This window comes from Phyllopteryx taeniolatus, chromosome 19 (genome assembly GCF_024500385.1).
Source record: "Phyllopteryx taeniolatus isolate TA_2022b chromosome 19, UOR_Ptae_1.2, whole genome shotgun sequence".
Classification (NCBI taxonomy): domain Eukaryota; kingdom Metazoa; phylum Chordata; class Actinopteri; order Syngnathiformes; family Syngnathidae; genus Phyllopteryx; species Phyllopteryx taeniolatus.
Window position 1 is genome coordinate 14,832,093 of NC_084520.1, and position 24,725 is coordinate 14,856,817.

Below are 24,725 nucleotides of genomic sequence, written 5' to 3' on the forward strand. Positions count from 1 at the left end.
CTTGTGATGTATGCTAGCTTTTAATGGTGAGAGTGTTGTGTCTGTCGTTGCCGTAGCAACCTTACATTAACTAGTTTAGGGTATTATACTGTATTGGTGGACCAGCCAGAACAACAAAAAGACATTTGTTCTGTTGTTTCTTTAACACAGGGATGGGAAACTGAGCATTGACATTAGCAAGACGAGAGATTTGGTCCCAAAGTCATAGAAATTCCCTCTGACATGTAATCCAAGTCAAATAGGACTCCAGAGGGTTCTAAAGTGACGAGACGGAGTTCACGCTTCACGCATGTGGCCGGGTCCGAGACAACAAACAGTCCGTCAAGTCAATTAAGTCCATGTAGTGACACGGGGAAGCTAATGAGGCATGAAATCACACACGCTGGCCACGTTTGCCCCCACAGCTTCTATATTATTCTAAGTCACCGAGGGGTTAAGTCAGACTTAAGTACTGTAGGCCCGGACTCGGTTGGAAAGTCAACCCGGGTCCAAATAGGAAAACGCAGTCGGGCTCTGACTGCTGCGAACCTCCGGTGGGTCATTTGCCAGGAATGTCGGACGTGTGAAGGGTAACGTGTGTGAGCGCCGGAGACAAGGAGCTGAACGAGCACGGAGGCCATGTTAAGTTCAGGTGAAGACCTTTCCCACTTGATACTCAAATTGGGAGAACCTCGCACTCGCTGATATGTCCTTCAAATAAAACCAATTTATTTGATTCCCGATTTTAATCGCGCAAATGATCACAATCAAAATACATTTTAATTTTTGGATTTGCTTCATTTCGCCTGATATAAAACAAGCAATTAATTTTTTTATTAACTTCCATCAACTTTCATAGAAATGTTTTTCTTCTTCTTTAATAATATACAGTGGTACCTTGAGATATGAACAGAATATTTTATAAATCAAATTTACCAATTAAAAGTAGTGTGGGATTTTCAAATGTGTTTGCTATACAGGTATATAGTGGAAGTTTTGAATACTGAAAAATACTTGCCGCCCATTATAATTGTATTGAAAAAAAAAAAAGTAGGGATATATATTTATTTTAGTGAATTTTAACATGGGAAATCCCGTTTAACACATTTGGACACTATTTGTCTCTGACTGGAAAAGTGATCCAATAACTTTAGAACTCCGTCATGTTGATTTACGGTCCCTTTAACGACTCAGCAACTTTATTTATTCTCCGAATGGGATGAAACAGGAAAGAATACTCCCCCAGGAAGGTCAGAAAACTGTAAGGTTGTGGAAGTTGTCGGTGAAAGATGTTCCCAGAGGTTTCGCTCAAAATAACACTCAATGTGACCCGTGGGGGAAGTTGTGCTCGGTTTTGGCTTCGAGTGAAGCCAAAATGGTTGGCCATTACATTAGGTACACCTACGCAATCTAATGCAGTGTTACCCAACATTTATTGACCGTTCGCAAAAAGTTTGGGATAACGGGCTGAAATTTCAACATGAAATTCACGCTAACCTTGAGAGGTGAACTTAATTATTACGGTTGGCAATCACTGATCTAATGACATCTAATACTAGTCGGCCTTGACAAAAATAATAACGCTCAGCTTTCAAGTATTAACGTAACCTGTTTTCAATTGTGCCTCTAATCTTGGAATTAGCAGTCAGCGGAGCGTGGCTTTGCGTTTTAAGACCCCATTGAGTGTTGTGCTGTGCTTACACCAGGCTACTCAGAGGGGACCACCTACTATCCGCTAACTCATTCCTTTTACAAACTGCCCATCCATAAAAATGAAGTGGTGCGGTTTGCCCGCTCGGTTTTCCAACTCTCCTCCTCCTCCTGCTGCTGCTGCTTCTTCTCATCAGTTTGCTGGGGGGGGGTAAGAAAAAAGCGAGGGAAGCGCCGAGCGGCAGCTGCCAATTAAGTGAAGAGTGATGAAATTGAATCTGCACTCCGAGCAAATGGACGGACGAGTGTACTCTCCATCCTCGCCCATCCACTCGGGGGAAATTCTATTAGGCCTTGTAACAGGACTAGGACCCTTCTTCACCTGCTTCCATATCTGTCCATCATACGGTACGAGCCCTATTTCCTTTTGAAAAAATGTACTCTGTCTATTATTCATGTTCGTAGTCTTCATCTGATTGCTTTTCCTCAGGAGGTACATTGAACGCGTCATCAAGTGATCGATATACTTGCCACACAGCAGTGTGTTTGTTTGAGACTATGCTACCAAAGTACAAAATGAGAAGAAATGATATTAAAAATTTCAAATAAATACATAAAAGCCAACAAAAAAAACATAACAGGACGCCTTACTAGCTGTTGCTGGTCGAGAGACGACTGATATTGGTCCATATCAACGACCACAACTGGAAACCCCCCTTGAGACTGCAACGAGAACATGTCAGGAATCCCCCGCAGAGGGCCCCTGATTAGCTGTTGCTGTCTACTGGCTCGTAGGGGGCCGCAAGAGACGACTGATTTTGGTCCATATCAACGACCACAACTGGAAACCCCCCCTTGGGACTGCAACGACAACATGTCAGGAATCCCCCGCAGAGGGCCCCTGAATAGCTGTTGCTGTCTACTGGCTCATAGGGGGCCGCAAGAGACGACTGATTTTGGTCCATATCAACGACCACAACTGGAAACCCCCCTTGGGACTCCAACGACAACATGTCAGGAATCCCCCGCAGAGGGCCCCTGAATAGCTGTTGCTGTCTACTGGCTCATAGGGGGCCGCAAGAGATGACTGATTTTGGTCCATATCAACAACCGCAAATTTTGACAACCAAGTGACACGAATTTATCACTCCGGTGCCAGCAACTTCTTGCTTTCCATTCCTTTCTTTTTCCTTGCTTTTGGCATCAAAACGCCGCCATGTGCACTGCATAAGCGCCCGCAGCATCTGCGCACAAGTTGCTATTTAACAATTGTTAAAATAGACTTTTATATTCATTAAGTTGTTCCCATATGGCTTTCATGAATGGAGCTTTATAATAAAAAAAAAAAAAGAAAGTTGCTACATCTGCATTGAAAGACTGCAAAAGTGAACCCCTGTGAATACATTCCGGATGCACAAAGTATTCACAAGGCTTCACTTTTTACACATATTGCTGTCATAACCATATTTCAAAATTTATTAAATTCTCTCTACATACTGTAGGCATTCACGGTACAAGCCAATTCAAGCATTAGAGGAAAAGATGCATTGATTTGTCGCAGGGTGTTTTAAGTAAAGAATGCTTTTTAAAACTAATTGATCTTTATGTGAAGCCACATCAAGTCTGCGCGCTTTGCGTTCAGGCCTGGTTAGCAGACGTCAAAAAACAACAACACGTTTTTAGTGCCAGTTGGAAGAATTCCACCATCAATTGACCTTTATTTTTTATTTTTTTTCTCAATAGGTTTTAAGTAAAGAATGCCTTTTAAAACGAATTGATCTTTATGTGAAGCCACATCAAGTCTGCACACTTTGCGTTCAGGCCTGGTTAGCAGACGTCAAAAAACACGTTTTTAGTGCAAGTTGGAAGAATTCAACCATCAATCGACCAGTTTTTTGTTTTTTTTCAATAAAGTTCCAGCTAAAACGGTGTCAAAAGGCCGAACAGGGACCTTCTGAAGACCGAATGATTGACATCGATGCCTCAAACTCTCATTGAGGAGGACTGACTGAAATGTTTGAAAGCGCTTGGCCTGAAATACTTTGCATGATCTTACATTGTTTTTACGCTCCAGGTTGTGCACAAGCTACCGCAGACACATACAAATATGTGACAATAACAACGAGGGCGTATTTAGACGAGAGCTGAGCAAACTTTTGTTTTTTTAATTTTTGTTTTCACAAGGATTAAGTTGTAGTTAAATGTAGAAAAAAAATTAATATAACAAGAAAACACAAAAATGTTCTTTAGGACCGGAGGAAATAAAATCTAATAAAGATGCTAAATCGATTTTAAAAATAAGGTCAATGGAGAAATTCAGCCTCGAAGCTCTGCCGGGACCAAAAATAAAAAACAAAATTAAAATAAACAAAAGTTCCACCCGGAGCCATGTTTCCACTGCTGGAACCAAATGTTTCACACGGACATTTATTGCATACAGATACAGTTTTGGGCCACTGATAAACTTTGCCAAAAAGATTTTTTTTTTTTTAAAGATACAATTATATGTATGGTACTTATCATTTTGTTTTTGTTATTTTTTTGTAGCTAATGGTAATTGCTAGCGCGCTAATGCTTATCGTGAGTGCTAACCATTTGGCAAAGGATAATCGAGTCTAAAAAGATTCAATTCTGACAGCCCTAATGTCCTTATATATGAAGAAAAACAATGCGTAATTTAATAAGTAAAGTCAGAATATTACAAGAAAAACGTGCAATTTTTTGGGGGGGGGGGGGGGGGAATTCTGAATGTTACAAAGGAACCATATTTTACTTACATAACAAAATTGTGAATTAAAGAGGAAAACCTTTGATGTATTACAAGAAAACACGTGTAATTTAATGAGAAAAAAAAGATAATATTAGAAGAAATAAATGTGTAATTTAGTGCGAAACGTTTAGTCTTAAGCCAGATCGATGAAGATGAAAACTAATATTACAAGAATAAATTTGCAATGAATGCAGACTCTAAGATTGTATCTGAGGTGTACCTAATGTTGTGGCCTGCGGGAAGCATTTGAAAACGTAGTGACGCAGCATCACATTGTACGGAATGTGCCCTCACATCCATCAAACCTGACTCGCCTTCAGCTCGGCCTCGGACGAGCGTCCATGCTGTAAAATGTAAAGTGAACATGCTGCCGCTGCTGCTGAAGATGATGATGATATTACACCGGTACAGCCGCTAAATAATGAAGTGAGGTGAAGGGAGGAGCGTGACACACGAGCTTTCCCGTATCTGTTGAGACATCCAAGAAAGAAAAGAGGGAGGGGAAGGGGAGTGCAAGGCTAAAGACACTCCCCAAAACATTGGCTAACGTTGGGTTACCACATGCACACTGTGTTCTCAAGACTCTGAGCATGCTGAGACTTCAGTGGGGAAATGGCCCTGCTGGGGGGAGCGGAGGGTCGGGGTGGGGGCGGGGGGCATGGTGTATCTCATGGGAAGGTTGACTCGCTACTCCTTTTCTCTCGGGTCAATTCACGAGGGCTCAGATTGCCAAACACTATTCAGCTAAAAGAGCTTCCCTGATAATGCTGCCAGATGTGGGCCCTGTGGCAAGACTTTAGACCGCCAATATGTGCGTTACGGACAAAAAAGTAGCAAAATGTATTCGTTAATACACAATAATGAACAGTCTCACAAACACTACTGAAACGCTCTGAGAGAAAGCATTTAATTTTTTCACATTCACACACTACGGAAATGCTCTCATTCGCACTATTGAAACACTCCAATCCACATGACTGAAACGCTCTCAAACAGACTTGAGAATGCCCTCAAACTCTCCTTATTACTACTTTTCATGACGACATTCTAGCAGTAATAAATTAAAATGAATCCCAAACAACCACTTTTGTTGTTTTGGAATTTAATTAAACATCATCACAAAAATAATAACATAGGATTATGCCAAGCTTTAATAGCATAATTATGTTTCAATTGGTCTCATATGCAACACTTAAAGCGACGGGCTGCGCGTCAACGAAGCATAATCATCCGGTTTTACACTCATTATCTTGTGATTATTTATTAAGCAACTGTTTTTTCCCAATGAATATGGGTTGAGTGTGTGATCTGTAATGAGAGGGCCTTTTATTCTTAAATTAATGCAAAGATGTGACGGATGATGAAAATCAAAATCCAGATGCACTTGATGGGCGCCTTGACCTCTTGGACACACATGCACCCAAAAAACAAAGAAAACCCACCAACAACACGAGGTTCTCTCAATCCCATTCTTCTCTTGCGAATCTGCTCCAGATTTGTGCAACGACAGCGCCGAGTGTCATGTTGAGCTACAGTATCAACTGTCAGAGATTGGAGTCGGATCAAAGCGGGCCAGCGAAAAGCTCGGGATCCGCTCCCTGACTCCACCTTTCGGGAGTTGCTACGGGAGTGGCCGATTAGCCTCATGTGGGCTTCAAGGTTATCGTGGTTAATGAAAATGAGCCAAGTAACAAAAACTGGAAATGAAACAACGGAGGAAAGGAACAACTCCCTCAAAGTGGGGCGAACGTCTGGCTGAAGCGGCCGGGGAAGGGATGAGAGAACAATGGGCACAACAACCGTCATATCAACAACGGTAATGGTTCCATGATGACAACAACAATACTGAGCCACGCCCAACATCACCACCGAAAACTACTATAAATATGGCGCACCTCAAGAAGCAGAGAGCACCAGACATCGGGGAGAGACATAATATATACAAAGGGAAACAGCTTTGTAACGTACGGCATGGATGGGGATGAGGTAAGCAGGCTAAAGAGAAGGAAGAGACCCCTGGCAGTGGTGTGTAACCATGTAGGGCTAACCAGTGCTTTCACAAGTTTTGCACCTCCCACCCTACACATGAACATCAAAAATTGGATTTGTAGGGGGGGGGGGGGGTACATTTGAGTTGTTTGTGTGCCAATCTGGTGCATCATGAGGATGCCCCCTCCTCCTCTTCCTCGTCTTCCAAAGACACCGAGAGCAGATTGAGTTAGGAGTGATCAGCTGCCCAATTTATCTCATATGGTCCGTGATACAGATCTAATTTCAGCCTCTTAGTACCACAAACAGGAAGAAGAAGCTTGTCGATAAACAGCCCATGGCCGCTCTGGTGTGTTTGTGTGTTTGGGGGGGGGCGGGGTAAGGAAAGACAATATGATGACACAGTGGAAAGAAAAAAATGAGGTTGGTTGTCCATCCCAAACTCTATCAACCTCTAATCCTGTCAGAAACCTAATAAGGATTTTGCAAATTTGCTTAAAAGCATTGTATTGTATGTAAATGAAATGTAATACTCGGAAGTGATGCTCGCTATCTTGTTTAAAAATAGCTTCAGCAAAATAATAAATATGGGGGATTAAGTCAGTCTTTTGGCACATAAACCACACAAAACATTAATTTTTTTTGCTTGGTTTTAGTCCAGTTTTCCTCTGGAGGCATCACCTGTGGTGTCCCTCAGGGTACCACTCTAAATACATTTTTAATTACAGTTCATTCTTATTCATTGATTAGTTGTTGTTGTTTTTTCAAAAAAAACAATTCCTTTCACTTTATGCTTTGTGCTTGGAGATGCACTGTCAACTTCATTAACTGATATAGACAGGTATGTGCGTGAATATGAACACACACAATTTGCAAGCATTAAATGTAGTATAGAAAATACTGATAATACTACTAAAAACGAATATTACTTTTCATTTTAAAAAACGAATATACCCCTCCAATACACCATAATCACATTGAAACTTGTTTAAACACTATTTAAACAAACATATTTCAACACAAAAAAATTATGATTAACAGAAAAATCTGTGCTCCAGCAGGAGGTTATTGTACTACTATATAACTAAACTAATAGGGTACTTAATAAGCAATTTAAATATTTCATTAGTCTGTAATTGTAGCTGATATTTGAGAGGAATTCATGCTTGAGAACTAAAATCCCAGTGGTGAGACAAGAACATGTTGGAATTTTAGTTCAGATGTAAATCTGAGAGGTGGTCAAACATGAGACAAGGTTGACCACCTGAGAACAGCACACTGGGGAGTTAACGAGGAGGCACTCGGGTTTAACCCGCTAAACTCTCAACATCTTGTAAATGTCAACAAGCTGTCACTCACCTACCCCTTCTGGCACTTCCTTCCTTCTCCTCCTGCTTTGAACCGTGAACATGGTCCTCCATAAGCAGTTTAATCAGAAACTATTCTGTTAAAAAAAAAAAAAAAAAAAAAGTAAAAATATGACTCACCGCATGTGGATGCATTTAAATTGCAGAATTATTATCCATTTCGTTAATCCGATTAGATTGGAACAGTGTTTCACATAATGTTGCCCTGGGCGGCTCCCCATATTGGCCACATCAGAAACCGTCGCTGAATGTGTGAAGTGTCAGTTGAGAGAGGAGAAAAAAAAAACATTTAAAAAATAAAAAAAAAAAAAAAGGTCACGTGTGGTAAATTGGTGCGAAGCAAGACGACAGAAAGCCGGCATGAATTTACATTCCAACAGGTATGTAGATTCAAATATAGATGTGGTGGAAATTCAGACAGAGTTAAAATGATTATTGAGAGATTGGCTAATTAATTGAAATTTTCTGTTGCTTGGATGACTGGCACAAATGTGCTCCTTGGACACTGAAATGGATGGCGTGATGTAGCGTTGAGGTTAGCAAGCAGGCTAACTATTGTGTTTTGCTAAATTACTCAAAGACAACCAAAGCAAATATTTCATACATACCGGTGAGAAACTATCTGCCAGAAACCTGATGATGAAGGTTTGGTTCCACGCCTGTCCCTTTGGAAGTTGCTATTCCAACTTGTGTCGCGATCTCCTCTGAACACCGGTTTACGACATACACTCGATTCATCCTCTTAATCCACAGGTTCCACTTTATTTTGATTTCTTGAAGGAAGTGTGGGGGGGGGGGGGACTCCATTTTTTTTAGGGAATATCTGCAGCTTTTTGTCATTTTAAATTGAAGTCAATCAGGGAGTTAATCACTTTCTGCCACCTGGAAGTAACCTGCCACATATTGTTTACAAAGAGAACGAAAATGTGCCATCACAGTTAGGAGTGGTAAATGTTACTTAAAACCTGTAGAGTTAATAAGGTTGGAACAAATTAATTCACTTTACTATGGGAAAATTGTTTCGAAATGAGAAGAACTTGGAAACAGGATTAAAGGGAGATGGGTAGCATATGATGTTTTTTTATTTAGCTCACTTAAAGATATGTGATAAATTATGACAAATAAATAAACTTGTAACAATGGGAAAGTGTATATTATGTCTTTTGAGTCTCCAGTTCTTCCCAGCAACCTGTCACTTTGATTTAAAAGCTTGCAAATGCCTCATAAACCACAACACTTAACCCTGCAATGGTGCACTGTTAAACTCTTATTCCTGCAAGAATAGCATTTGGGTTGAAAAAGGATGTTAATTTTGTGATTTAAGAAGTGCATAGCATTGGACATACTGTTTGCTCTTGAACACTCCTCCTGCTCCCCAAAGACAAATTGCTATGTTACGTGTGTTAAGTCTACTGTAGTCTTGACACACAGTAACTGAATACTATGAATTTCCTCAACAATGAGAAGACAGAAGATTTATCAGTGTCAGGCGGCCACAATGGAGGCTGTGGATAAAAAGGGGGAAACTCGACCCCCCCCCCACCTTCATCGTTGACAACTTGTTTCATGTTAAGTGACGGTCCTGTGTTAACTGTTTGGACTTATTCACTACAGAGTATCTTCTCTCTCTCTCTTGCTTTCTTTTAAATTATAACAACAAATTGAATTCTCATTTTAAGCGGTTCAATCTAATTAACAACTTTTCTTATTTTAACAATACAAATGGATATTTGAATACAAAAAAAATTATAATACAAGAAATTGAAGAAAAAAAAAAGAAGAAAAATAAAATGGGAAAAAATAAATGTAAAAAGAAGCTGAAGTGGAATAATTTCAAAAAGTAAAGAAAGGAAAAAAGAAAGGAATTTAGAAAAAAAGAGCATTTACCATTAACAGAAATCCTGTAATGTTTGCTGCTAATTACACCTTTTTTGTTTGTTTTTATTTTTTCAAAAAATAATCAAGAATTTCTTTTTACAATTTATTTTGTATATATGCAGTATAGCCATTATATTTAGTAATTGGTCAATTAATAATAATAAATAATACAAATCTATTTTTTAAATAAGTATGAATTACTGTTTAATTATTAAATTTATTAGTAGGTTAAAAATTTTAGACATGCATTTCATTTCAACATTTGTAAACCCTGCCTGTTTTTTTGTACAGGTCCTGGACTGGATGTTACTCGCTTGTACAATCAGGTGTACCTAATGTTGTGGCCAGCGTCGTGCTGCTGCCCTCTGTCGTCCAACCTAAGCAATTACGACTGTCACATTGGACGGCACGTGACTGAACTTGTCACTCACATCGTGTTAGGCAATTCCTTTCAGGGGCGGTTTCTGATATGGGCAGCCGCCCAGGACGGCATTCTGTGTTATTTTTTTATCCATGTTTTATAAACACAAGGTGAAGTGGGCGCTCCACAAACATTTGATGAATTGCCTTACAATACTTTCTATTGTTTTTTTGCCACCGGATGGTGCCATAGCACCTCATCGGTGATGTAGCCATCACTATGAATTTATTTTGTTCTTTTGGTGGTTTGAAATTGCACAAAACCTCCCGGCTACTAGTGTACATGTAGTATATTAATGTTTTACGACATTGAAAATTGAACAATCTTAATTATTAGGAGTAATTGTTTGCTTTTTGCAAAACTGAAAGTATTTGAGGTTCCTTGTGGGAAAAAAAAAGCAGTCAAGGCTTGCATTCAATACAAAATAGTTGTGGTTTATTCTTTCAGGAACAAAAAATGGCAACAACTAAGTGTCACTTCTCATAAAGCAACAATATCTACAGGAAAGAAACAACTACGGTTCCTTAATTCTTTGAGCACTTTTCTCTCACTGGCAAAGAACAAAGAACTTTTCATGTTTTGTGTGTGGTTTTTTTTTTTTTTGTTCTTGTCCTTTCACATTCTGGTCTCATTTGAACATTAAAACGTGTTCATTTAATTTTAAATGGCCCTCAGTCGACATGCCTGCAAAGAAAAGTTGTGGTGTTGAATGTAGTTTAAAAAAAAATAAAAGAGAGAAATGAGTTTTGGGAGGAAAAAGCTTTTAAAACACATGCATGATTGTTAGTTATTTTGAATGCTGATACCTTGGATTAGATTGGCTCTCAAGGGTACCCGTGAGTACACAATGATATCTAGATGTGTGTTGCTATTCACTCTTGTTTACCTGCTTTGGATTACAAAATAAATAAATAAATGGAGGTCAGTGATAAAGCATCTTTAAAGGGTATTCTTGTCCTGCGTGGCTGTTCAGTTAGTCCACGTGCTTTCCGACAGTAGTTCTACCTTACTGCTGGTAACGCTTGATTGTTAAGGGAGCTGGTTGATTTGTATCCACGTAAAGCGTTGTGTTACATGTTATGTATGAAAAGCGCTGTATAAATAAAGTTTGATCGAGTGATTGAAGGGGGCGGCCTGGGAATTCTTTCAGTGCAATCGTTCCCAAATTTCTTTGAGAATGTTTTTTTTTTTCTCCATTTGACTAGCCCTTTGGGTGCCTTTCGTCGGGGTCTTCGAGTGTAATCCTTCCTTCCGTGTCCTTTATGGCCTCCTCTCCACACAGAGGAAGCTGAAATAATATCAAATGTTCAAAGACCTTGCGGGCGCTTGGCGTCCGCTTTCCTTAGTAGTTGAAGGATTCCGGTCTTCACAAATGGAAAAGATAAAAAATAAAAAGAGCACAACGTCCCACCTCACTAGCTGCGGAGGAAAGTGCAGGTTTGTTTTTCTGTAAACGACAAATATCCACTTGCCACTCCTCCCCCTCCTCCTGGTTCTTCCCTCCATCTTTAGAAGAGACTAAAAAATACAGCAGGTTCTGGATTGGGGGGCAGAAGGGGGAGCTCAGGTGGGGCGGCTGTAGGTAGTGTAGTAGGTAACAGCAAAAGTGTGTGGGGGGGGCGGGGGGGTGTCTCCATTTTTGTGGGCATTAAGGGGACATTTGTGTGATGCGCTGAAAGCAGAAGGCCCATTAAGATTGTTTGAGGCGCTTGCGTGGCGGTCCGAGGAAAGGGCACTGGGCCGAGGCCAGCGAGCGGTACGCTTCGGCCACCAGGTGAGGATGGGAATCCACCATGGACTTCCAGCCTGCTGTCTCCATCACCTCAGCGGCATGGCTGGGGGGCGAGAGGGGCACAAAGTACAGCGTTCAATCGGTTTCACACAGAATGGGAGACGTCTCCGCAATATAATGCAACAACGGACTATAAAATGTTTGGTACTGATCCCAAGTTCATTTTGTTGAGGAGGAGCTCCAAATCGTACACCTCTATAAACCTGAATGATCATATAATTAAGTCTTATCGAGATAGTAATAAAGTAGGAAAAAATTCAATTGAGTCATTGAAAAATGTTATAAATTGTTCACATACAAAAAGGACATGACACAGCACAACGCGACACGACACACAAAAAGCGACGCGACGTGACGCAAAAGACAAGCTGAGACGTGACGCGGCCTGACATGTCAAACGTGTTGAACGCAAGGTGTGGCATCAATTTTATATCCCGACAGTTTAAGAAATGTAGTGTTCACATTTTGTTCTGTTCTACAACGAGCAAGAGCTATAGAAATTACTTTTTTACATTTTTCCACCTTGCATGGATTAATACTAACTAAATGTAAATCTGACTTATCTACACACAACAGGGATCGGAGCATGGAAGACAAAAAATAGAGGAAACTATTTGCCGACTGCTACACTTGTTTGTGAAGATTAAAAACTATATACTTTTTTTTTTTTTTTTTTTTTTTTTTAAGAGGGGAGTTCTGGGATCTCTGGCTCAAAACGAAACATTAACTTCATTATTTTTCTTTCCGACTCCTTCTTGGACAACAACATGGCATTTTTAAGCACTTTTATGGATTAGGTGACATTTTTAATGTTTTAATAATTAAGGCCTTCATTTTGGAGAGCCTGCAATAATTTTTCAAAGCATGACAAATACGTAGTCTTCTTGCTGTTGCCTGTTCACTTCTATTAATACACATGCGGTGACATCGAGAGAGGGGAACAATGCGTCTTTATCACACGCTTGGGAGTCATGTTGCCCCGACCTCTCTAGCAAGCTTCGACAATATCTGACTGGACTTTGAGCCAGACTGCGACCGAGTTTCCGTGACATCGATAACGACGCCGAGACACAGAAGAGAGAAATGTCAAGTCAAAGTAAAAAGCCCTCCGAAAACTAAATACTCACGTACAAATATCGGAAACCTCTTCTTAAATACAATAACAAAGTACTTGTACTTGTACTGTGTGTGAACTCACTAGTTGATGAAGTCGACCGCCTGCGTTTTGAGCTGGTCGGCGCTGTGCAGGTCGGCCAGGATGAGGATCTCCGCCGCGTTCTCCACGGACAGACTGGTGCACAGTGCGTCCTCGCACATGACCTTCAGTCTCTCCAGAGCGTACTGAGGAAGAGGAGGACGTTGTGAACGGTCTTGCTTCATCAGTATTCGTGTGCTCGTGTTTGCTGGGGTTAGTTCAGGGGGGTTGCAATTGCATATAGATGCCACAAGATGGCGGCAACACACTAAAAAGGAGAGGACCGTAAAATGCCAACACCATGCACCTAGCATGTACACGATCATGAACCCATGTTACAAACACCAGTGATTCGCAAAGTGTGTTACAAGTAACACTTGCGCTACACTGGCTCCCTCTAGTGGTATAAGAAACAATGACCAAATAAAAGCAAAATGAACTTTTAAACGATGAAAAGACAATCCAACATTAGAATAAAGCTTGTAGCTTTGAATACGGCCTGTTTAAAAAATTGTTTTTTTAAATTTAGTAACACTACATGTTTTACCTTATATGCAGTGCATTTTTTTTAACCCTTCAAGTATAGTACATAAGGTAAGTACAGTTCGACTGTATTTAACTTTAAAAGGCAAAACATTTGCATTTAATCTTTAAGAACTATTTGTTTTCAAACTTTTTGGGGGGTTTGTATTTATCCATGTGCAATACATTTTAATTGAATTATTTAGAGGGTTTTTTTTCCATTTTCCTATACTTAAGTGCAGTGTTAATGCTCAAATTGTGCATAATGTTACATTAGACCTACTATGCTCCTATATTTTAATTTTGGTAATGATGATAGGACAAGCTCAGTATTTTTTTTTTTAGGTGGTACTTGGTGCAAAACGTTTGAGAACCATGGACATAAATTACTGTATTCTGTAGTTCAATTATTCAACACAAACAAACCACCTTCACATGAGGCTCATCAATAGCATCAGCTAGCACAGTAGCCTAAACAATGCGCTAGCTCAAACTGACATGGGCAAACAAATATACGCACTAGCACTGCCATTCATACAACAGAAAAATAGCTTTGTGTTCAAGTAAACAGGCCCAGATTTCACACAAAGTCAATTTGTGAGTAAATTGTGACAAGCTCATTATTAATTCAGCACATGCAGTACCTTTCCTGACATTTTTTTGTTTGGCGCGAGATCATTCTAATGAGAAATATGTGCCTTGACTCAATAAAGGTCAGGAAACACCGGAATACACTGTAACTAATATGAATACTATATAGTTTTTTAAGGTATCGTTACTATGCCATGTGGTAAGGAAGCACTCGTCTAATATTCTGAGGTCATTATGATTCAACGTGACCTTACTTTGTCAGCTGCAGCGAGAAGGTCGTCAGCCATCTTGTCTAAGTTGGGGGCCTTGTCAGTGTAAATGAAACACATCATCTCTTTAAAGACTTCGGGCTCCACGTCGTTGATTTCCACTCGGTTCTAATGATAGGAGATTGTTGATTAAACAATTATTTTTGCTCTATTTGATATCATGTGAAGAATCCACCCAGAAAGGGAAGCAGCACAATTTCATTTCAGGCATCCTATTCGCCAAACAGTCGAGCAATGCTGCTCTCAAAATACCTGCAGTGAAACAACACAGAAAGGCCACCTGACTCACCTTTTTGCTCTCTTCCATCTCATGTTCAAACATAGCGCTGAACACAGGAGAGCGTGCTGAAAGCAGAACAGGAAAGACAATTGTGTGACTTAATAGTGAATAGAAGGATTTTTTTTTTTTTTTTTTTTTTTACATGCGAGTCGTGTCGCTACCTGCCAGGATGGCTTTGTGGGCCTGGAACTCCTGGCCGGCGACACACAGGGAACAGTCAGTGAAGCGGGAGTTCTCCCACAAGCCCCCCAGCTCGTCGGCTAGTCGGCAGTCGGGAACCTTCACCATGTTCATGGTGTTCTGGCCGGATATGTTGACCGAGTCCTGCACCACACTCACCTGCGATACATATCACGCAAGGCTGCTCAAGCCATGGCAACAAGGCGAGATGGAAACGCATGAACTGTAATTTTGAAAACCTCGGGTCACCGGTAAGTTGGGGTACTATTGTATATGGCATATGATTCGACCCACCGTGCAATTCTAGAAACAAATAAAACCTCAGAGGAACTGCAATCCGATTGGACGCATATGAGGTGCTTTTGTTGCTTCTTTGTGTTTGATCCAATATTTATCCATCTAATTCTCAATTAGTTGGGCTTATCAAAATAACGCAGCCCACCTTTCCATGAGCTTGAACCCATCAAGCAATTTAACACAGCAAAGTGGCTCAATTCCAAGCGAAGACGTTCGAATGACGCCAGCGTACCTCACAGAAGAGTGTGAGCTTGTCGTCGGGCAGAAGACCGTTGGCTTCGTCGAGGAGAAAGTCTCTCCGGATGAACTTTTTAAAGCCCCAATCTTTCCCCTGCACAAAGCGATACGCCCTCTGGCTTTCTGCGTGGTCACAAGGACACACCAACGCACAGTCATCAGATGCTCAGCGCAAACACAAAACCAAGGAAAAGATCGGACCGGATCCCCCTCACCCATGGCTTTGGTCTCCTCCCCCTTGGCGTTGAGGATGGAGAACTTGAACTTGGCTCGGACCTCGGCCTTCGGACAGCTGACCAGCAGCAGGTAGAGAGACAAGTAGTCTTTGCTCTCCTCGTCCAGACCTTTGGGATTGACGCGCAAACACCTGAAAGAGGGCAGAGGGGTGGCTTAAAGCTGGAGAAGAGAAGCGCGGTGTGTTTTTCAAGCGCTCTTGTCCGCTTACCACTTCAGCTTGTCATTGGCCCCCGAGGAGAAGGTGGAGCTCTTGATAACCTCGCCCATCTCCTCACGACAGAAGCTGAAGTTGTTGATGGTCCACATGTACGAGAACTTCACGACTTTGATCTAGAGAGGAAAGAAGAAAAAAAAAAAAAAAAGCACAAAACTAGCGTAGTCAGGGGAGATTTCATGTTGAATACAAAACCCTTATCCATTTTGTGTGCAAATTACACATTTTTTAAAATTAAAATCATGTGGATGAGACCACAGACGGAAGTTACACAGAGGAATTGCAATAGGGCGCACATTTACATTGATTTCACACACCAAACACTATTGAACTAGCAGGTGTGGAAGGTCATTCTGCAATGCCGGGACCGGGCGGTGAGTTTTAACACTTGACCCACACTTCTCCCACTCTGCTAAAGTGAAAGCAATTGTCTGCCTCTGACAAGGATTTTATCGCAGCAGACGATGATGTCATCACACGTCATTATCTCATTATGGGATGACAAAGGTCAATTCCAGGTCTTCTCTTACAGCTTTGATAGGTGCAATTACACGAGATCTCTGTATACAAGAGGCCCGAGTGAGGGAATATCTGCAAAAACTGTTCAAAAGTGTTTGAAGAGGACATTTCTACATAGTTGACTGACAGACGTCACATTACCTGCGTGTAGCACCAGCTCTCAGCCACAGGCCCGCTGGACATTTCCGCCGGGGGAGGGGGACTCGGGACTCTTGACGTTGCCAGCGTGACGAAAGGTGTTGGTCTCAATTGGAGGAGGAACAGTTGTTTCCGCTCGTCAGCGCTCGGTCCAAAAGTCCATCTGCAGCAGAACCCGCGAGATGGACGCGGTTCGCCCCCTGAAGACAATGATAACGATAGAATAAAGCAGACCTGAACGTTATTACAAAGCGGTAACTTGACTTAAAGAGTGCCGCAACTTGCAGTCACTCGGTCAATTTTTTGCTTTGACTTACAAGCAAAAATGTGACTTACAAGTGCGCTAGATGGCGACAGGGAAGTTCACGACATTCAGCCACCGGTAGTTTACATTGGTTACCTCTCAGTCAATGTGTTCACACACACACAGAGCGGTATATTGCCAAATTTCCTTTTTCTAATCATAGTGCGATATAGTGACACTTCCCTAAATAATTTCCAGAATATTCTGTAAGAAATTCAACCTCCTTGTACAGGTTTTTCATGAAATTCCCAGCAGATGAAAGACCCAATCATTTTCAGAATTGGTTAAAATCATTGAGAAGACTGGTAAAAGGCTAAAGGGCCATTTGAAAGTACAATGTAAATGTTTTTCTTTCAGATGCATTCTTCTCTCTGCTCCTTTTCAGTCGAATTTTGTTTTCATGTTTGTTTTTTCTTATATTAATGAAATGGTGGGGGGGGGGGGGGGGGGGGGAATCTAAATCAATGAATCTTTCAAATTTTACACACATAACTAAAAACGGCCCATGCAGCACACAGCTGTCAAACATTGCGGTAATTTATGTACACTGAATTTCACTCCTAAACACGTTTGAAAGTAACCTTGCGAGAGTGCATAAATGTTAAAAACATCTCGACTGTTTCACATGCTCCCAAGTTACAGGCGCGCGTGCATGTATTAGGTGCGTGTACGGGGTGACAGTTAGCAGGTAGACAACCTGCTAACGCCACATTGATGTCACCGTTTTGAAAATATATTTCAATATTCCCACCGCTATGATTACATGTGAGAATGACTCATTTGTAATGAGTTGTATGTGTCGATGGACCGATAACACCCGAGCTAACTTCAATCAGCGGCGAGGCTACAATGCTAGTTAGCCACATAGTAGCCGAGACATGCAAATGAACACAAGCTACAACTTGAGAACACGTCGTAACGGGCTCTCGTGTTAATAACGTGTTGTTATTCCGAGCCCCGCGTCTTGCATGTGTCGCTTTCGGTGTTATTTATCGACGGTTTTACCTTTTATTTGAGGTCGCTAGCTTTCCGGGCTCTTGTGTTGTTGTTAGCTATTAAGTGGCAGACCTGAAGCGTGTGACGTCACCGGTAGCGCCGTGCTCGTTGGTCCAGCGTTCTTATTTTAGAAAATAAAACTTTATCTGGATGTTCGCACACAATGTCATTTTAGGTTAGGGTGTGGATGTAATCGATCAGTTACGAATTGTATGGCTCCTTATGCAGTGTACGAGTCAAAGTCGTGTAACGGGTGAAAAACCCTCACCCTATATACGCGACACTGGTACGAGGTACGCAGGCTCCCTCTATTGGTAAGTGAAAGAATCACTGCCCAAGCTCAAGCTTCATACATTGCATTTATTCTTTTCAAATGTTGTTTTCAAACATTTAAGTGTACTTTGTTTCATATTTCAGTACCACCATCCTAAATTAAAGAAAATAGGCGTACCATGACGGAGGCAAAGATGGTGGTTACTGGAATCAATACAGTGCGTGTAATGTATAATCACATTTATGAACAATTAATTTAAATATCAATATGTTCCAAAAAAACGAGGGGTAATCTGGAGTAAGGAATAGAAGGCAAGCAACAGGATGACGGTTAAATACTTTATTGGAAAATGTTACATTTAACAAGAACTCTCACACTGTGAATCTAATGGCATGTACAAGATGAAGGCTTTACGAACATGGAGAAAACTCCGTTCATAATTCATCTCTTCTTCATTTTTGGGATGACTACGTTCCCGCTGGTTGCTATGGGGATGAGGAGCTTGCGCTGGTCCATGCGAAGGTATTTTTCAATCAGCACTTCCACAGGCACCTTGTCATTCACATGACCCTGCCTGCATCATGAGTGTGGTGACAAAATCACACATGTTGCACAACTGCACGGTATGGATACATTCCCAATGTTTTGCACATCTCGTGTAGCTAAATAAAGTTACCAAAACATTACAATCACCTCTCAGTAGGACGCAGTGCAGGATTGGACAAATGAAACAACAAGTTACCTTCTCAACAGCAGATCGACATCTTCAACCTCGATGGTTTTTCTCCCGGCGTGAACAGCAAACGTCTCCAGGTCGTCCGCCATCCGCTCGAGGAATTTATCAATTCTGGTTCAAAAACAGTAAATAACAATAGCACTCAGAGGAAAGTTTTCAACATCTGTCGCCTGTAAAACAACGACCGCCCATCTAAGTAAGGCGAGCCGAGAGAGTGTTTGTTGACGGCGTACGTCTCACACTATCCGTGTTTCGTTTCTTTATCAATAAATATGACAAATAGATCTCATCGTGTATCTTTGGAAGACGTTACAATACTTTGTTTCAGGCCCTACTATGCGGCCCAAACAAGGCACATGGCAGTTGGCGGCAGAGGACGGCGCTAGAAGTAGCACCTAACTTGCAGGAAGGATGCAACTTCTCGACTTGTTGAAGGAACGTTTGCGCCCTTCGGCAGCCATTATGCTATAAATTCATCGTCGGTCCGGTACATAAAGGACGAAAATAAGCTTAGGGTGACAGTTGCAATGCTCTTCCCGACTGTGCAGTACATTTAAAAAAAATAAAAAATAAAATAAAAAAAATTTGATCAACTTTAATGGTGAGTACCTTTATAGAATTTTATATGGTGTTAATATTATGCATGTAAAAGAATAGAAAAAAAAAAAAAACATGACCGCCACTTTGCAGATTTCACCTATTGCTGGGGTGGTCCAGAGGGATCACTGTACACGAAAACTGTAGAATTTTCCCTTGAAGGATTATAAGTAAAAAAAAATGTTTTGTTTTTTTTTCCCCCTCAATGCTATTGATTTTTTTTGGCCCCAGATTTTAAGGGCGCATCCTTGCATATATAAAAACCAAACCTTAGCATGTAAAAACATGACTACCTTGGTGGACAAAATGATGGCGGAGTAATCAATGCAGTGCACATCATTTAATGTGCTTCCATACAACGACTATTTCAAATATTTGCAGGCACTTACGTCTCTTTTATGACGGGGTAAACATCCGCAGAGACCTTGGCTTTGGCAAAGTGCCTAAACGTGCTCATAAGGTAGTTCTTAGGAAGACCACCGTCCATCGTTTGCGCTCCTCCACTTCTCCGCTTTCTGACCCGCTTTGGTTTGACTGGAGGTACGGCTTCAGTTGAACTACTGGGATTTGTCAGTAAAACATGAGATTAAAAAAAACATTAATTTGAAAAAAGCAGACTGTGATGTTGAAGCACGACTTGCTTAGCCTGAGGCTTGAAAACTGTGGGCAAGATTGGATAGGGGACTTGAAAAGTCTTCCTTTTCTCTCGAACGAATGCTGGAGTCTTCATGGGGATTTCTGCAAATGGAAAGAAAAACAAAACAAAAACATCATTCATATTAATAAGCAATGCACATTTTTTTGAAAACAGCTCATGTTGAATCAGAGCAATACCGTCGGAACCTTGGTCGTCGTCTTCCTCCGACTCTTCCTCAAGTTCGGTGGGGTCCGCAACCTCGACGGCGGGCGCCTCTTCAGGCTGATCGCTGTGTCCTTCGGCGTTGCTCACCCTCAGAAGATGAAAAGAGTTCAGGTCATGGGGATCGGGCTCTTCCCCGATATCAGAAGCCTCTTCCTCCCTGGGTCTCGATAAGTCCTGATCGATGTCTGGACCACTTTCAAAGCCGGAATTGCTTGCTCTCTGGGTTCTGTTCTCGACCTCTGACCCGCCTGCACATCATTGCATCATTATCATATTGTGATAATAATGCACAAATTGTTGCAAATTAAATATACTGTCACCAGTCAAACCATTAGGTACGATCCAATTCAAGAGCTGTATCAAATCATCTGTCCATTCACATAATGCTAATATCTAATATTATTGAAAGCCACTGTAACATTGCATGCAGTTTACACAATAACACTACACTTAAATATAGGAAATACAATTTAAAAAATGGTCCAATTAAAATGTATTCCACATTAAAACAAACTGCACCTAAATAAAGGTTAATAAACAGTCTTAAAGAATACAAATGTGTGTTAACTTAAACGTTACTGTATATACAACTGAACTGTACTTGGGCAGGTTTTTGTTTTGTTTTCATAAAGTGATTATGTTTCAGTTAGTGATTCTGTCAGAAACTGGGTCAAAATGTTGATTGTTTTCCAAAGTAAAAGCAAAGGTTAGCAAATGTCTTATTTTAAATGAAACTAAGAAAATCAGCCTGCTTTCATGGAGGACAACAGAAATTTGAGAATCTTTACAGCCGAGAGGCTGAAATCAGAGGATTTGGACCATTTTAAGTTAAACAACGGCTCTCAAAGATTAATCGATTATCAAAATAGTTGTTGATTAAATGTTGCACTAGTATACGGATGTGTACCAAATATTTTGTCTTAAATTATAAGACTTCTTCCCCGAGCAGTGAATATTTTTTCAGATTCTTACCAGGCTCCGTGGCGTCATCCTCTGGAACAGGCACCACGAGAGCACCCGAAGATCGCCGAGCTAGCTGCTCGATGTCTTCCACGTCGTGATTCCTTCCCTCCTCCTCCTCCTCCTCCTCCTCCTCCTCCTCCTCTCCTTCCTCCTGCCGTCCATCATTCTCATCTTCAGCCACGTCTTTTTCCTCGGACTGAGACCCGGCGGCGGCGTCCTCTTCGGAATGAGAATCAACTACACCTTCAGTCTTAGAGTCAATGGCAGCCCCCTCTTCTTCTTCTTCACATATCATTGCATCTTCCTCCTCTTCTTCAGATATCAATGCTTCTTCCTCCTCTTCACATAGTGCATCTTCCTCCTCTTCAGGTAGGGTTGCAGCCTCCTCCTCTTTGGATATCAATGCGTCTTCCTCCTCTTCTTCAGATGTCATTACGTCCTCCCCCTCTTCAGTTGGGGGTGCAGCCTCCTCTTTTTCAGATGTGGCTGGATCTTCCTCTTCTTCAAGGAGGGCTGCAGGCACCTCTTCAATTTGCGAATCAACTGCAATTCCCTCTCCTTCCTTGTTGCCCTCTTCCTCAGACTCCAATTCCGTTCCATCCTTTGATTTGGAAATCACTGCCTCTTCCTCACAATCAGCAGTGGTTCTCCTCTTCTGGCTCTCTGTCACATCCAGAAGTCTCTGCCCGCCCTTCTCCAGCACCCTCTGAAGCTGAGACGCCATGACAGTGGACTTGTCCTGCATTGCGCTTACGGAGAGGTCGGGGGCGGCAGAATCCGGCTGGGGGTAGAGGGCGGTGTTGCAGTGGATAATATCATTGGTGACCTCAAATTCGTCCCACTTGCTTAGACCCAGAGTGACGGTGTCAGCATGGGTGGCCTCGCTGGGTCCAGGCTCCCCCTGCACAGAGCGGCTCCCTCCTGAGAGGGGGAAAAAGTGGAGATACCAAACCAAAAAATACATAAGGAATAACAGCTGAACAGTTGGAAAAATCATGCACTGAGCATGTAATCACAGCTCAAATGATGTGTGTGTGTGGGGGGGGGGGGTAAACAAAAAGAAAAAAGCTTAATTACCATGATCTAAATTCATCTTATTTACAGCGTCACCAAACTCATTTTCTGTGATTTTCTGATGGTAAGAAACTCTTCTCCGCAGCCCTTTTTTCTCAGTCCGATCAATCCCAAGTGAAGTGACGCTTGAAAACCAAGTAGGACAGGCCCAGTTACATCACAGAATTGTAACCAAAACTCACAGTGTATATAATAGGCATAATAAATTGTGTCATCATACTTTGACAAAGAAAGCGACAGATCATCTTGCGCTGATTTGTCCTCTTCATTTTCAGCATCTGTTTGCACAAATATGCAACAGTTGGTCAACAAAACTCACAATAAACAATGAGATTACAGTATAGTCAACGCTCACATTTTTGTGGTTCACAAATTTGCCTACTTGTACATTTTTGAGAGGAACTTATCTTCAATTATTTGTTGTTTTTGTGCTCAGGCCAAAGCCATGTCTGATTAAAAAGCATTGGTTTGGTACAATGTGATCAAAGTGCCAAGCACATTTGTAATTGACGGGAGAAGCTTCATTTAGTTAAGCCATGGCTTTGTCTAACAGGGGGAAAAAAAATGCTTTGTCACCATCTTGTGGCACTTTTAGGCAATTACACACTTTTTTTTGCACGGCCGTCAATTACCCGCAGATTTCCCTATTCACGTACTGGCTGTACTCATGCATTTTTCACGACAGAGATTATACTGCCATGACAGAAAATGTTAAAATATTAAACACATTCACTGCCATTGACGGCTTTACAAGTCAAATATCCATGTTAACTGGGAATGCTGGCAGTGAATGAGTTAACAAAATATTTCTGTTACGAAATGTTTTATGATGGAACTTAAAATAGCTTAAAAATAGCTGTGAAATTACAACAAGTTGAAAGTCGACCAGCGTCACAGTGTAAATCGCAACAGCTTTCATCTTACCATCATGGCCTTGTTTGAGCCGCTCTTCAAAGGCGGTAACGTTGAGGCTGCGACGTGGTCTCTTTCTCTTCAGTCCCTTTGCCATGCTCGCTACATTGCCAAACGTTAGATTGGCCAGATCCAACTCAGAAATCTCAATTCTTCAAAGTTAAACATTTTGTTATAAACAAGCCAGACAACCTTTTATTTATTTTTTTACTTTATGAACACAAATGGCAGCAAAAACTTCAATCAACGCAAATATTGTTTACCTTTGATGTTTGTCGACGAGGCTGGAGTCTGCTGAAGTCAGCTGCGGTGCCACAGGCGAAGCTTCCTCATGAACCACAAGTGGCTTGACTGCATCTAAAGACCACCGCAATGGACGCCGTTGAACAACTCAGTGGCACAGTGTGAAGACTTGTATGAGTGTCACGCCCACCTGTCTGCAGGATATTTTCGAGAATGTGCCTCGGCGTGTCCCCCTCATCCAACAATGAGGAGGATGAGGCTGGCGTGTTTGCCTTTTTCAGCATTGCCGAGGCAGTTGTCCTTTTTGTAGGTGGCAGTGATCGCCTGGATATGCTCTAGAAAGAGAAGTTTAAAGTAGTTATGTGAAGTAAAAAAAATAAAGAAATAAAATAAATAAACAAATCTGACAAGACTGTGCTATGAGGTGCTTTTCTTACCTCACGCAGCTTACGCTTCATACTGTCCCTTAAGATGTTCTGCGGCGTTTGTGCACGCCCAGCTCTGGTTCTCGATCTGGTGATGCATCTTAATGAGCTGCTCTGCTCGTTGGAGACACTAAAAGCGAAGACATTTGTTATTTAGATCTACGTTCGGAAACAAACAACAAAAAATCTTTCCTTGCAACATTGTATATGCCTTTATTTCAAGGGTGGGCAAACCTTTACGCTCAAATCATTTGTAGATGAGTTTAAAAAAATAAAATAAAATTACAATGTAAATTAATTGTGGTGTGTGTTCTAAATTCTAGCATCTATGATTAACTTAATCATACTGAATTAACACATTTAATTTAAAAAACAGAATGCTAAATATTTAAAATTGGTTATTTTATTAACATTTAAAAATATATTATTTACATAATCAACAATCTTGCATGAAACAAGGATAGATTTGACTTGACTTCAGTCGCTCAATTAAAAAAATTAACCCGTGCGCGTCTACTTTTTGTGACGTTTTTTTGTTTGGTGGTGTGCCGTGGGTTTTTCATCGTTTTGCTTACCTGCGGGTGACGGGAGTGCTGTGTGGCGCGGTGCTGATAATATGTTTTAGAAGAACTCGAGCAGACAAGTCCTCCGTCGGGTCCAACTCGACAGCCGTCGCGTTTGCTTGTCTTTCCCTAACCGACATTGCTGTTTGGGATCCCGCTTTTGTTTTTGAGTAAACCTCGCGAGATTTGACTTCTTCCGCTTCCGTTCTCTTTCGCCTGGTCTTCCTCTTCTTTTCAATGGTTTGAGATCA

General features: G+C 41.3%; 2 protein-coding genes across 5 annotated transcripts; both read right to left on the reverse strand.

Moving 5' to 3' along the window:
- Window positions 1-10,467: 10,467 nt before the first annotated feature.
- Window positions 10,468-18,098, reverse strand: LOC133469360 (speckle-type POZ protein). Its single transcript, XM_061756305.1, has 10 exons — window positions 17,835-18,098; window positions 16,529-16,725; window positions 15,863-15,984; window positions 15,633-15,784; window positions 15,413-15,540; window positions 14,865-15,042; window positions 14,713-14,768; window positions 14,409-14,531; window positions 13,045-13,187; window positions 10,468-11,889 (listed from the first exon to the last, which is right to left on the reverse strand). Exons 2-10 carry the CDS (start codon window positions 16,568-16,570, stop codon window positions 11,745-11,747), a joined length of 1,089 nt encoding a protein of 362 aa, XP_061612289.1. The 5' UTR covers window positions 16,571-16,725; window positions 17,835-18,098; the 3' UTR covers window positions 10,468-11,744.
- A 325-nt stretch (window positions 18,099-18,423) lies between these two features.
- cenpt (centromere protein T) lies at window positions 18,424-24,672 on the reverse strand. Of its 4 annotated transcripts, none has more exons than XM_061756304.1 (13): window positions 24,487-24,672; window positions 23,924-24,041; window positions 23,677-23,821; window positions 23,507-23,600; window positions 23,256-23,395; window positions 22,552-22,609; window positions 22,335-22,456; window positions 21,267-22,178; window positions 20,276-20,542; window positions 20,074-20,170; window positions 19,822-19,989; window positions 18,842-18,946; window positions 18,424-18,673 (listed from the first exon to the last, which is right to left on the reverse strand). In XM_061756304.1, exons 1-13 carry the CDS (start codon window positions 24,612-24,614, stop codon window positions 18,541-18,543), a joined length of 2,487 nt encoding a protein of 828 aa, XP_061612288.1. In that variant the 5' UTR covers window positions 24,615-24,672; the 3' UTR covers window positions 18,424-18,540. The 4 variants fall into 4 exon arrangements, with proteins under 4 accessions (XP_061612288.1, XP_061612287.1, XP_061612286.1 ...); XM_061756303.1 differs by having other exon boundaries at window positions 19,822-19,992; XM_061756302.1 differs by having other exon boundaries at window positions 20,267-20,542.
- Window positions 24,673-24,725: the final 53 nt, after the last annotated feature.